Raw genomic sequence first — 12,766 nt, 5'->3', positions numbered from 1 at the left:
TGATCTGTTGCAGCCCATTCTATCAGCTCCACTTCCCACATACAGGAGCACTGTATAGTTCTGTAATTCCAGACTGGAGTGCATCTGTTTCTCTGCATACCTCAGGACCCCACAGGACTGACCACCACAAAGCAGGTAGTACTTGGGTGGTGGGTCACTCTCAGCACTGCAGTGAAATTGACTGACATGTTGCTGAGTGTGTTAGTAGTGTGTGTTGGGCTGGTGGTACGAGTGGATCAGACACAGCAGTGCTGCTGGAGTGTTTAAACACGGTGTCTGTCCACTCACTGTCCACTCTCTATTAGACACTCCTACCTACCTAGCTGCTCCACCTTGTAGATGTGAAGTCAGAGACAGAAGCTCTGATCTGTTGCTGCACAGTTTGCTTGTGTTGGCCATCACATGACACTACCCACAGGATGCTATTGGATGGCACAACACACACCTTAAATACACAGTAAATATACAGAACTCTGATTAAGGCCGGAGGATTGGCCAGGCACCGTAAAATAACAACCACAACCGGTCCCAAAAGAGCCCGTCAGCGGATATAAGGCAGAATGTCCACACCGGATTCCATTCAGCACCGCCTTTACATCAATAGAGCATCAACTGGGGTGGGTTCCAGCATCACTGCATGGGGTGGAGTATTTTCGGAGCCTGCCTCGGCCTGCTGTCTTTAAAAAAAGAGCCGCCTTCCTCCCAGTCCACTCAGCGTTACTTACCTGAGAATGGAGTGCTCTCTCTGAGCATGCTGAGCTCCAATCTGCCCTGCTTCCGTCCCACCCAGTGGGTAATGCCCCCTGTGGTCACGCCCTGTATAACGCATAGTCTTCAGTGACAGAGTGCAGGGTAACTGTGGCCCATCTGTTCCAATGCGTTTACGTAGTTGCAGTAATAATGAACTACATGTCCAAAAGTTTGCGGACACCTGCTCATCCAACGCAGGGGTAATGATTGAGAGTTTATTACTCTTTGCTGCTGTAGCAGCCTCTGCTCATCTTGTGCGAAGGCTTTACACTAGATCGGAACATTGCTGCGAGAATTTGATTGAGCTCAGCCTAAAGAGCGTTGGAGATGCCGAATGATTCCAGGCAACTTGCTAGGCTGATGCTACATGGTCACTAGGGTTTTTACTGGGTGGTTACGATGGTGTTGCTACATAGTTTCTATGGTATTCAAGGTATTTGCAAAGGTTGTTGCTAGGTGGTTGATATGGAGTTGTTTCATGCTTGCTATGGGATTGTCAGGTGGTCGCTATGGAATTGCTAGGTGGTTACCAAAGCATCTCAGTTGCATGCTATGGTTTTGTTCAGTGGTCTCCAGATATTTGTAAAGTTGTCACAAGTGGTTGCTATTGTGTTGGTAGGTGCTTGTAATGATATGACAGGTGGTTGGTATGCTTTTGCTATGTGGTTGATATGGAGTTGTTTAGTGGTTGCTATAGTCTTGTTGGGTGGTTGATATGGTATTGCTAGCTGTTTGCTATGGCATCTCAGGTAGTTGCTATGGTTTTGCTTAGTAGTTGCAAGGTATTTGCACTGTTGTCACAGGTGGGTGTTATGGTATTGCTATGTGGTTGGTATAGTGTTGGAAGTTGACTGCTATGGTGTTTCAGATGGTTGCTATGGTGTTGCTAAGTGGTCTTGTATATCAAGAACATCGTGATACGATTGGACACAGAATGTATAAAGACAGTATATTTAACCCTTATTATTATTTTTTTATATTATTAATTTGCAATGTTATGCAAAGATACTTGCATAAAGTATATATAACAATAATATCGTTATGTTCATTAAATTAATTATCACAAACCCTTATAAATTTATACACATGTAGTGATTCTGACCTGTAATTCTGTGCTTATCCTGTAGGAGGCATCGCAGCAATGCCAGTCCCTGTCAGGTTTACCGCTGACCTCTTTACACAGATATTATCTAACAATGTCTTTGAGGACAGAGTGGATTCAGCCAGGTCAGGTGGTCTATGACTAACAGCTCGTCTCGTTGTTTTTCATTGTCCTTTTCAACCTGATCCCATTTTGGACATGAATATACAGATGTGAAAAATTTAGGACACCCTGTGAATACCTCTTGTCTTTTTGAACATTTTTAAACATATTGATGTCCATTTGAATAGTATTAAGATAGAGGTGATTCAGCTTCTTTTTTGACGTACGCTGTGGTGAGAGCTACCTGCTACCATGATGACATTTTAGGGCTGTTGGATGCTAGTGGTCTGCTCTTGGGCTGAACTTGCTAGGTCGGCCTGATCTGGCCATGTTAGCAGTTGTTTCACCTGTAAATGATTTAGCAGACAGTGGAACGGCTGATTTCTAACCGTTCTGAGATCTTTTTAAACCCCTTCCCAGACTCCTCTGCATCTACAACCTTCTTTCTGAAGGCCTCAGAGAGCTCTTAGGATCTGGCCATGGTGATCTTCACCACTCACTTCACAACAATCAACAATCAAGAGCAAACCAAATGATATGTCTGAGGTTTAAAGAAGACAGGCTCCTCCAGAATCCGCTCTAACCATGTTCTAATCATCTACAGCTGATGTTCTGCACCTGATTTGAAGTAGTAATAAATGTGGGGGTGTTCCAACTTTTTCCTCACAAGAACATATTCACCTAACTGTACTTTTACATGACTGCAATGCATCTCTCATCTCACATCCATTGTCTCTCTCATGTAGACCTCTAGTGTTTCTCAGCCTAATCTCTGGCATCTGTAGCATGTAATTAATTACTATTCACAACCATTTTGACACGTTTTCTTCTTGCACTTAGTAGAAGAACCGAAAACCTGGAGCGTCTGCCCCATTGACTTCAGTTCAAGTGTGTTTTAGTGTCAGTGGGTTTCCTTCCATTTCCAAAGCTCTGGATAATTACTCTCTGTGCTAATCTGCCATATTCTACAGATCTATCAGATGCAGATGAGGTTGAAAAATGCTGGAATACTCCTGTAACTGTGTTGATGCCATAATGTCAAGTGCACTCCATTGTAGGGCACTAGAGTTTGATTTAGAGCACAGCCTGCTGTCACTCGCACTGAAATCTGAGTCTGTTTTAACACACAGAGGAAGGCACTTTTCCTTCACTAACACTTCCTCCTCCTCTTCTTCCTCCCTTCCCTCCCTTCTCCCCTCACCCCCTTCTCTCTCTCCTCTCCTCCCCTCTCCCTCCCTCCCTCTCTCTCTCTCTCTCTCTCTCTCTCTCTCTCCCCCTTTCACATGCAATGTCTCCATTTCTCACCATTTATTTTCGATTTCCAATTTCACACCCCCCCCACTCCCCTCCTTTTCTTCTTCACCTCCTCCTCTTCCTCCTCCTCCTCCTTCTCCTCTTTCACTTCTCTGCTTCCTGGACTGCATGACTGAAGGAGGATAAAGTGGTTAGCATTTATTTTCTGTTTCTTCTCTTTTGTGTGATGATGTTTATGATTATTCTGTGGTTATGAGAGAACCTGTGTTCTATCCGTGTTCGCTCTCAATATATATATATGTGTGTGTGTGCCTGTGTGTGCGTGTGTGTGGGTGTGTGTGTGTGTGTGTATGTGCGTCTGCTAATGCTTAAACAACTGCACATGGATTAATAGATATAATGCTCTATATATATACGTATAGCTTCCATAAAGGGTGGGAGTTAAATCAGAATAGGGAATATTGATATCATATAAATGAATGATATTGATACTGTGATAAAGCCCAATCACTGTGAAGCACAAACAGCCCCGCCCACACAAATAGTACCTCATGATCAAAGAGCAGACTTACAATCTTAGAAATGTAGCAAAAAGCATAACGTGCAGCCTTTACTGACTGTAAAGCACGTAAGAACCTCACTAACAACAACAATAACAATAATTATTATATATAATATAATAATAATTATTATTATTAGTAGTAGTATTACTAATAACTATTATAACTATCATCAGTAATTAGTAATAATAATATGATCTTTATCATTCATAATTAGCAATTATAGTTATATATTAGTATATATATATATTATTGGTATAAATGTAATTACTATGTTATTAATTGTTTCAGTAATTTTTATTTCAGTAATTTTTGGGTGTAAATTAAAAAGAATATGTGAAATGATATAATACAAATAGAAATCATAATTATATTACTAATTAATTCTGAACAATAACATACAGTCTACAACTGTAAACCCTTTTAATAATAATAATTAAAAATGATTAATTATATAATTTTGTTTTAATATGTATTTTTTATATTGTTTTGTGTTTTATTTTATTGTTTATTATTTCATTATGTAATAAATGTGTGTACATTTTTAGGATGTATCATCATAATAAACAATGCTGTTTATTATTATTATTATTATTATTCACACCAGCAACAAAACATTTAATATTATTAATATTTTAATATTTGTACTAATATTAGTAGTTTTATTTGTTAATAATCAATAATAAACATCAATATAATAATAATAATAATAATAATAACTGTATTATTATTGTTATTATTAGTAATATCAATCTATAGCTTTATAAAGATGATTAATTCATGTTTATTATTGTTGTTGTTGTTGAGGAAAACATTGTCATATATATTTAAGCTCATATCCCCCACCCTTAGCCTCTATCACTCACTCTCTTGTGCATTATGACTAATTTTGCTCCTGTTGTTTGTCTCTTGCTCCTGCAAAGTGTCTCATAGGGAAGGACAGGGTAAGGAATTCTGGGTATTGTAGTTTTGTTTTGCATGGGGCACAGATCCCTTCCTCACTCCAGTCAGTGTCACACAAAGACGTAGCTAGCATGTGTCAGCTAACCGCGTGCCCCTCCCCCTCCTTGTGGCTGTACGGCTGGTCCGGGATTACCATGGAGATGCGTCAGCGTTGCTATAGGGACGGGCTGCCACACAGGGAGCGGTTGATGGGCATGGGGTGGCATTTTGATTGGTCTGAATATTGATGTTGTCACAAAGAGTTGGTTGCACTTTAGTTGAATGGAGCTGGACGACGGGTGAGGCCCTGCGAACGCTCATGAAATAATGACCAGTGCTGCTTTAATATGGGATGAAGTCCCTTTCAAATAAAGTGCCACTAACGGAAAGTGAATGTGCATGTTTGCTGCAATTGCCTGTGCCCTGGGACTGCGACGGGCATGCCACACAGGTCAGGGGTCAGTGGTTATGGTATAAGATGTGTATGGGGTGGAGAGAGTCCTCCTGTTTTTTCCAGTGCTAATGGTGGGAACATCCGGGAACGTACGCTGCATTCCGATGGGCACTTGCGACTCTTTATGCTAGTTTTTTGCACCTGTGCTGTTCTGAATGTTGGTGTTTTCTGTGCATCAGTGTTTTTTTGTTTTATGTGGATGTGTGTGTGTGTGTGTTTGTGTGAGTGTGAGTGTTTTACATGATCAGCAGTATGCCCTTTTTAAGTAGCAAAGGAAATAATAGCCTGGCCAGCTCAAGATGATCAAACTGGTTAAGATAATCTAAACTAAAAAAGTTTGAGTTTAATGATTTAGGTGGTCTAGTAGTATGACCAACCTGATCAGGCTAGTCAACCTGTATGACCAACCTGATCAGGCTAGTCAACCTGTATGACCAACCTGATCAGGCTAGTCAACCTGTATGACCAACCTGATCAGGCTAGTCAACCTGTATAACCAACCTGATCAGGCTAGTCAACCTGTATGACCAACCTGATCAGGCTAGTCAACCTGTATGACCAACCTGATCAGGCTAGTCAATCTGTATGACCAACCTGATCAGGCTAGTCAACCTGTATGACCAACCTGATCAGGCTAGTCAATCTGTATGACCAAGCTGGTTCTCCGACCTGACTATTCACACAGTATGAGCATCCGGACGACCAGCTTGGTCTGCTGATAGACCAGCTACTCCATCAAACTCAATTCAAAACAGGCTATGCTGGTCAACCAGTTTAACCAGCTGTCTGACCAGCATAGGGTATGTTTTCATCTGTATGACCAGCTTGTCAACCACCTTAAACCCTGGTGAACCACCTGAGACACAGCAAAGGCTGGTCTCGAGCTGGATCTTTCAGCGGCGCAGCCTTTCCAGTTGTGTCAGCTAGCTGTGAAGGCCGCATGCTAAGTTTAGCAGCAATTAATCACTTGTTAAAGTTAGATACAGTCGAACAGGACGTTTTTCTCCTTCTAAGTTCAAGCTAAAGCAAGCAGCGAGGTTCCCAATTAGTGTTCTTGTTGTCAGCCGGCTAGCCATCTAGAAATGATTAATCACCACTGCTAGGGAGTAGCGTTTAGCCTGTACTTGAACTACACGTGCCGCATCTATTCACAGCAGCGTTAGCGAGAAGCCTGTAAAAGCTAGCATGCAGGTGCTATCGGGGGCAGTACCCTGGTGGCTCATTAGTGTGAAAATACAGGCTCCAGTCTCCTTTGTTAGTCACCATTAAGTGCTAAATTACAGCTGCTTAGCCTAAAATCAGAAGGATGGGATTGGAACTTGCCCGCAAACTGTGGTACGACTAGTGTGTCCATTTCTCCAGTAATGTTTGCAGCCTAAACGCTGACACAGCCAGTATTCGCACTAAACATTAAGTGTTCCACCCTTCCTCCCACCCTCCTCCCTGCCTCAGATTCAAGATGGATGGCACAGGAGAGTAAGTGTGAGAGCCCATCATGAGAGGAAAAACTGGAGATTGATGACAGCTTGCCAGAAACATGATCATCCCTCATAGCAGGGATATTGATGCTAGTCAGGCAGTGTGTTTATTGACCTATACACTACATGTCCAAATGTTTGTGGACACCCCTCCTAATGAATGCATTCAGCTTTGTTAAGTTTCACCAAATGCACCATGCTGCCTAATGCCAGGTGTGGGCTAGAAGGGTATAAAGCCCCCCAGCATTGAGCTGTGGAGCAGTGGAGCTGTGTTCTCTGGAATGATGGATGATGCTCAATTTATTTTGGGATAAATTGGGGAGTTGGGGATGAGGCGGGATGATGATCATCCAACATCCTGACCTCACTCACCCTTCTGTCACTGAATGCAATCAAATCCTCACAGCAATTCTCTTTCAGAATCGAGTAGAAAGCCTTTCTTCCCTGGACAGTAGAGACAGTTACTCCAACAACAGCAGGATAAACTCTTTTTTACAACCTTGATTTCAGGTGATCCTGAAACCTACACTTCCAGGCAAAAGTTTGGACACACCTGGTTGAATGTGTGCTGACCATCATATTAAAAACCTTCTAAATGCTAGGGGGTGACCATATTTATTCATTTAATTATTTATTTATTTTTAAAAAGAGGACGCTGGGACGCTGTCGTGGCTAGGGGTATTAAAGTAAGTCTAAGCTGAAGAACTGTGGCAGTGTGAGAATGCGTGAGGGTGGAAATACCTCTTATACCATGCAGCTACAGTATGCTTATGATCATTCATACATACACATTTACTTTATAACCCCCTGCCATAACATCCTAACTACGGTGAATACCAGTGTGTCCCCAGTGACCAAAAATATGTTGACCCTTGCGTTTGGATCAGATGTTTTTAAGATGATGATCTACACACATTCAACCAGGTGTGCCCAAACATTTAACTGGCACTTGCCATGAAATGACCAGATGTAAGGCTACTTCCACACAGCCTGTAAAGTGGCCTTAATATGTATGTAATAATTTCTCCCCAATTCGTTTTAGGCTGTTCACACTTTCCTTATAATATTGCCTATATATGACGGATCAAAACCACTAAATTGACGTACAAGCGCAAAAGTCCTTTCCCTTTCCCGTGTTTATGAGGAATGTCAGGTTGGATCGGTGTAAAATTTGCATGAATTCGATGTAAAATTGGCTGTTCCGACTGAGTCAAGTGATTGCTCATCGGATTGCGCCTCAGATTTCAGTACCACATGTTAACGTGGCCCAAATTAGAAAGATTCTGTGTGTTTTTAGCCGTACACACATCTGTGTCACATATTGGGTCCCTTTGACCTGCTGTGTGAGCATCGCCTTTAACACATCTGACTACCCAGTGTAAATGCATGTGGTTAAAAGCAGATATCGGATATTATCCACACACAGTCTTGCTAGTCACATTAAACCACCAGCTTGAAACAGGGTCTATGATTTGCTTGGGTTCTCTTCTATATGGCAGCTCCTTGTTGCTTCATTAATGGCTAGTTGGGGATACGACTGTCTCAGGCTTACAGACATTAGAGCTGTTAAGATCTTGTAGCCCGAAGAGTACAGTGCAGTGAAGCTGAAAATGTGCACACTTGCTAAATCTTTGCAGAATAATATGTGTGTGTGTGTGTGTGTTTGTGTGTGGTTGTGTGTTTGTCTCTGGAGTATGATTCAGTAGTCGTGTGTCAGCAGATCTGTCAGGGCGGCAGTCGTTTTTATCTAACCTATTTCCTCTCAGTCCCTGAACTAGCGTATCCAACGGCTCTGGACTCTCTCACAGCTGACAGCACTCGCCTCGGCCCTCTCTCTCTGTCTCTCTCCCTCTCTCTCTTTTTCTCTCTCTCTCTCTCTCTCTCTTTCTGTCTGTCTGTCTGTCACTTGTCTTCAGTCTCTCTTTCCATTTGCACCTAGCGTTTTCTCCTCTCGCTCTCTCTTTTGCTTCTTCAGCCTCTCTCTCTGTATCTTATTCCCTCATGCTCTATCCTCTCTCTCGCGCTCTCGCTCTCTCTCTCTCTGCTTTGGTTACCATGGAGAACTGTATTCACCGAAGCAGGAGGAGGCTGGCACACTAACACTAAGCATGCACACACAAACACACACACACACACGCACACCAGTTCGAGTCTTTATCCCTCATAGAAGTACACAAACACATGCTTATGGTGGTGGACTTGCCAGGTGAACCACTGCCATCCACTGCAGTTGCTGTCCACACTGTTGGGCTCTTGCTCACAGCAAATTCTATCTATAAGTAATCTTAGATCTTAGTGATTTTAGCTCATGAGGACATTTACCTTTAAGCCAGCGCTTCTCAAAGCGAGGGCCGTGGCCTCCTGGGGTCGCTAAGAGGGCCAGAGAATGATCTATCGTGTTGTGTTCCGTTTTTAAGTCGTATGTCTGGGAATGACGGAGCTGGGGATGACGTGACATCCGAGTTGAGTTAACGGGACACTATTTAAAAACATTCCCAACCAACATGCTGTAGACGAAGACGCAGATGCTATAGACCAAGCACTGAAGAAGTTTGATTCCCAGGTCATGCTGCTTGACTATCAGCAGCCGGAGCCTGAGAGAGCACAATTGCCCATGCTGTCCCTGGGTGGGTAGATGGCACTCTCTTCCCTCATCACTTTCATTGTGATGCTGGTTGGCACATGTATCTGTTGGCTAATGTATCAGAGCTGGGGCGGATCAGGGGAGCTTTCATCCGAGCATGTTGGCTGCCTAGTGATTATGCATTGGTGGCAGCTCGAAAAGAGGCGGTGGCCTGTCCTCATGTGCCTAGTCTTGGGATTATTGCAAATGATAAGGGGAGTCCTAGTGGGTGGGTGGGTGGGCGGGTTACATGGCTCAGGGTGGGTCTCATCTAGCCCCCATGTGTAGTATACAACCCAGATGAGGACCATGTTTAACCCTTCCTGGTCCCATCACTGACCCTGGTGGGCATCCTTATGTGGAGGCAACATGGAATCCACGGACAAAACTTTCTGGTTCCCACTTGGGCTACCCATGGCATAGATATACCATACTTAGGCTTACAGGCCCCACATGGTCATGTTATCTGGGTTATCATCAAGGTTGGAATAAACTTGATATCTCAGTATTGCCTTTTACACTGTGAGAACATGGCAGGACAAAGGGATCAACAGAAGCTTGGCTTTTATACCGCCTTCTGTAAAACTACCATTTGGAGATACAAGGTTCTGACTTCACCCATTACATGTCCTTTCCATGGTAGCTACAAACACATGCCTCTTGTCATCAGGCAGGATTTTATGTAAGAAGTGCAGTGGAACAATAAGCCGTCCCTGCCTACGCTCGTCTTCTGCTAGAGTGGGTTCCTACAGTCTCTCTATCGAGGAACCAGCACAATCTACAATTTCCACACGGGTTTGGGTTTAATCATTCTCTCCCTTTCTGTCTCTCTCTCTGTCACGACGTTCAGGTTTTGGAGGCCTACATTTTGATATTGTTTTTTTTTTTAACCATGCTTCACTGTTCTGCTAAGAACATCTAGCTTAGTACATAGCACTGTGGCAGGCCATGGGAACACTATATGGACAAAAGTATTGGGACACCTGCTCATTTATTGTTTTGTCCAAAATCAATGGTAATAAAAAAGAGTTTAACCTGCTTTTGTTGAAGAAACTTTCTCAATTGTCCATGGAAGAAGGCTTTCTACTAGATTGTAGAGCAGCATTGCTGTGAGGATTTTATTGCATTCAGCGGCAAGAGCGTTATTGAGGTCAGGATGTTGGATGATCACCACCCCACCTCATCCTCAATTCCCCAGCTCATCCCAAAAGTATTGGCTGGAGCACCACCACCATCAGTCCAGAGAACACCGTTCTTCCACTGCTCTACAGCTCAATGCTGGGGGGCTTTATACCCCTCTAGCCCACGCCTGGCATTAGGCATGGTGCCTCTAGAGAGTCCTGGTCAGCAATAAATGCTATGTAAAGTAGCTGAATGCATTCTTTAGAGGGGGTGTCCACAAATACTTGGACATATGGTGAATGTCAGCTTTTGAGAAAGTGGGAAAATGAGAATGAGTAAGAATCCTCTTGCATTTGTCGCGAATTCGATCTAATTCAGGGATTAAAGTCTGGATTATGTCACCCGTCCTCAGCCATGCAGCTACTGAGGAGTAATCTACCCGTCCAAACCCTGGTCTGGTCCTCACATCTCCTCTTGCTGGGCTTGGTTTTCAGCTAAACCACGCCTTCTCCACTTTGGTTGTCCTAGAACATGCTTCGTTCCAACTTACTGGTGGTGGTCGTCCAAGATTTCATGCTAATACCTGCCTTTGAGACCAGATCTTGGACCTTCTCCACTTCAATGGGGAATACAGTACATGCCCACCGGCAGCCCAGGGGCTGCACTGTCAGGCCTGGCAGTTTGAATAATGGAGAGGGTCTAGCAGTAGTGCTAGGCGGTGGGATTAGCGCAGATTGCTAATCCTTCCTGGGAGGGTTTCTCTGGGTGCCTGACAGCTGTGGGCCTCTGGACATCAGATTTACCTCAGATTACGCTGGAACAAGGCCAACTGGATCCAATCAGGGCATGATGCTCTCTCTCTCTCGCTCTCTCGCTCTCTCGGCAACTCCCATCCTGTCCTAGAACAAGCTCCGGCTCTGTGCCTCATCAAGATAGGGTCAGCACTGAAAGGCAAACGATTGGTCGTTGCTCGGATACTTACTTGTTGCTTTTTGAAGTGTTTTTGGAATTCTACAATGCCCCCCGATGCCCCTTTGACCCTGTAAGAGGGTACGAGGGTACCATTGTCCAGCAGGATGGCTACATGTAAGTACCTGCGCAGTTCTCAGCTAGCCTTGATTGTTAGCGCTGTCACACTGTTGACGTTTTTAGCTGGAACATATGCTAACACAAGGCTTAACGAGTCTCGTCACATTTCTTTCCTTGTCAGAAGCAGATGTGCTCTGCCTAGAGTGTGAGATCTTCCTGGTAGTCTCTATTTTTTGGTCAAGTGTTGCTCTGTGATCCTCATATAGACTCCTTTTTGTTGGACAAACACGACCTGTTTTTTTCTTGCCAGCTTTCATAATCTGTCTGCGTTTGATCAGCATTAGGCACTATGGACGATTATAGCAACAAGGATTTCTCAGGCAGTGACGGTAGCTGCAGGTCTACATACCAACAGCTGATAATGCCTACAATCTGCCATAACATTAGTACCACTGACAGGTAAAGTGGTAAAACACATTGATTATCTTCATCTACAGTGGCATCTGTTAAGGGGCAGCAAGTCAACTGTCAGTTCTTGAAGGTGATGTGTTGAAATGACCTGAGCCACTTAACAGGAGCCAAACTGTGATGGCTAGACGACTGGAGGTCAGAGCATCTCCAAAATATCAGGCAGGTCCTGGTATGCAGTGGTTAGTACCTACCACAATGGTTCAAGAAAGAATTCGCATGTGAACCAGCGACAGAGTCAAGGCTCATTGATGCAATCCATGGAAGCTCCACCTTACAACTAAGAGGACTTAAAGGATCTGCTGCTTACGTCTTGGTGCCAGATACCACAGCATGGCTTTAAAGGTCTTGTAGAGTTTATGCCTCGAATGGTCAGATCTGTTGTGGCGGCACAAGGGTGACCTACTCAATATTAGGTACTAATGTTATGGCTGTTCTGTGTATAATGTACACAATCATTGAGTTACTGATTAGCAGGATGTTAGATGTGTCTAGACTGAAGAATGGAGCTGTAGATGATTCTAAATAACTTCAGAAATTCAGTTGCAACCAAGTTAATGTCCGGATTTCAATGTATTTCAGTAAGTGATCACAGTAAGTGTCCAATGTCCAAAGGTTTGTGGACACCCCTGGTAATGAATGCATTCAGGTACTTTACATTGCACCCATTGCACGCACAGCTTGTCTAGTCCCTGTAGAGACGTATTACCTATAGAATAGGACTCCCTGGAGCAGATAGGCATAACCCTATTGGCACCATGCTGCCTAATGCTAGGTGTGTGCTAGAGGGGTATAAAGCCCCCCAGCATTGAGCTGTAGAGCAGTGGAAGAACTGTGTTCTCTGGATTTTTGGGACGAGTTGATAAGTTGGGGATGAGGTGG

The 12,766-nt window shown here is 43.7% G+C and overlaps 1 protein-coding gene across 9 annotated transcripts in view; it reads left to right on the top strand.

Moving 5' to 3' along the window:
* The window catches only part of rims1b (regulating synaptic membrane exocytosis 1b), a 93,232-nt gene that overhangs the window by 24,078 nt on the left and 56,388 nt on the right, over window positions 1-12,766 (top strand). For 6 of the 9 annotated variants that reach the window (XM_072657241.1, XM_072657242.1, XM_072657244.1 and 3 more), the window contains exon 3: window positions 3,387-3,398. The exons of 2 other annotated variants lie outside the window; for them this stretch is intronic. In XM_072657241.1, coding sequence (XP_072513342.1) covers window positions 3,387-3,398 — 12 coding nt within the window. Of the gene's footprint in view, window positions 1-3,386; window positions 3,399-4,696; window positions 4,713-12,766 lie in introns of those variants that run through there. One more of the 9 variants, XM_072657245.1, reaches the window with a different exon arrangement.

Source organism: Salminus brasiliensis, chromosome 15, assembly GCF_030463535.1.
Source record: "Salminus brasiliensis chromosome 15, fSalBra1.hap2, whole genome shotgun sequence".
Taxonomy (NCBI): Eukaryota; Metazoa; Chordata; class Actinopteri; order Characiformes; family Bryconidae; genus Salminus; species Salminus brasiliensis.
This window is presented reverse-complemented; position numbering and strand designations above follow the sequence as displayed.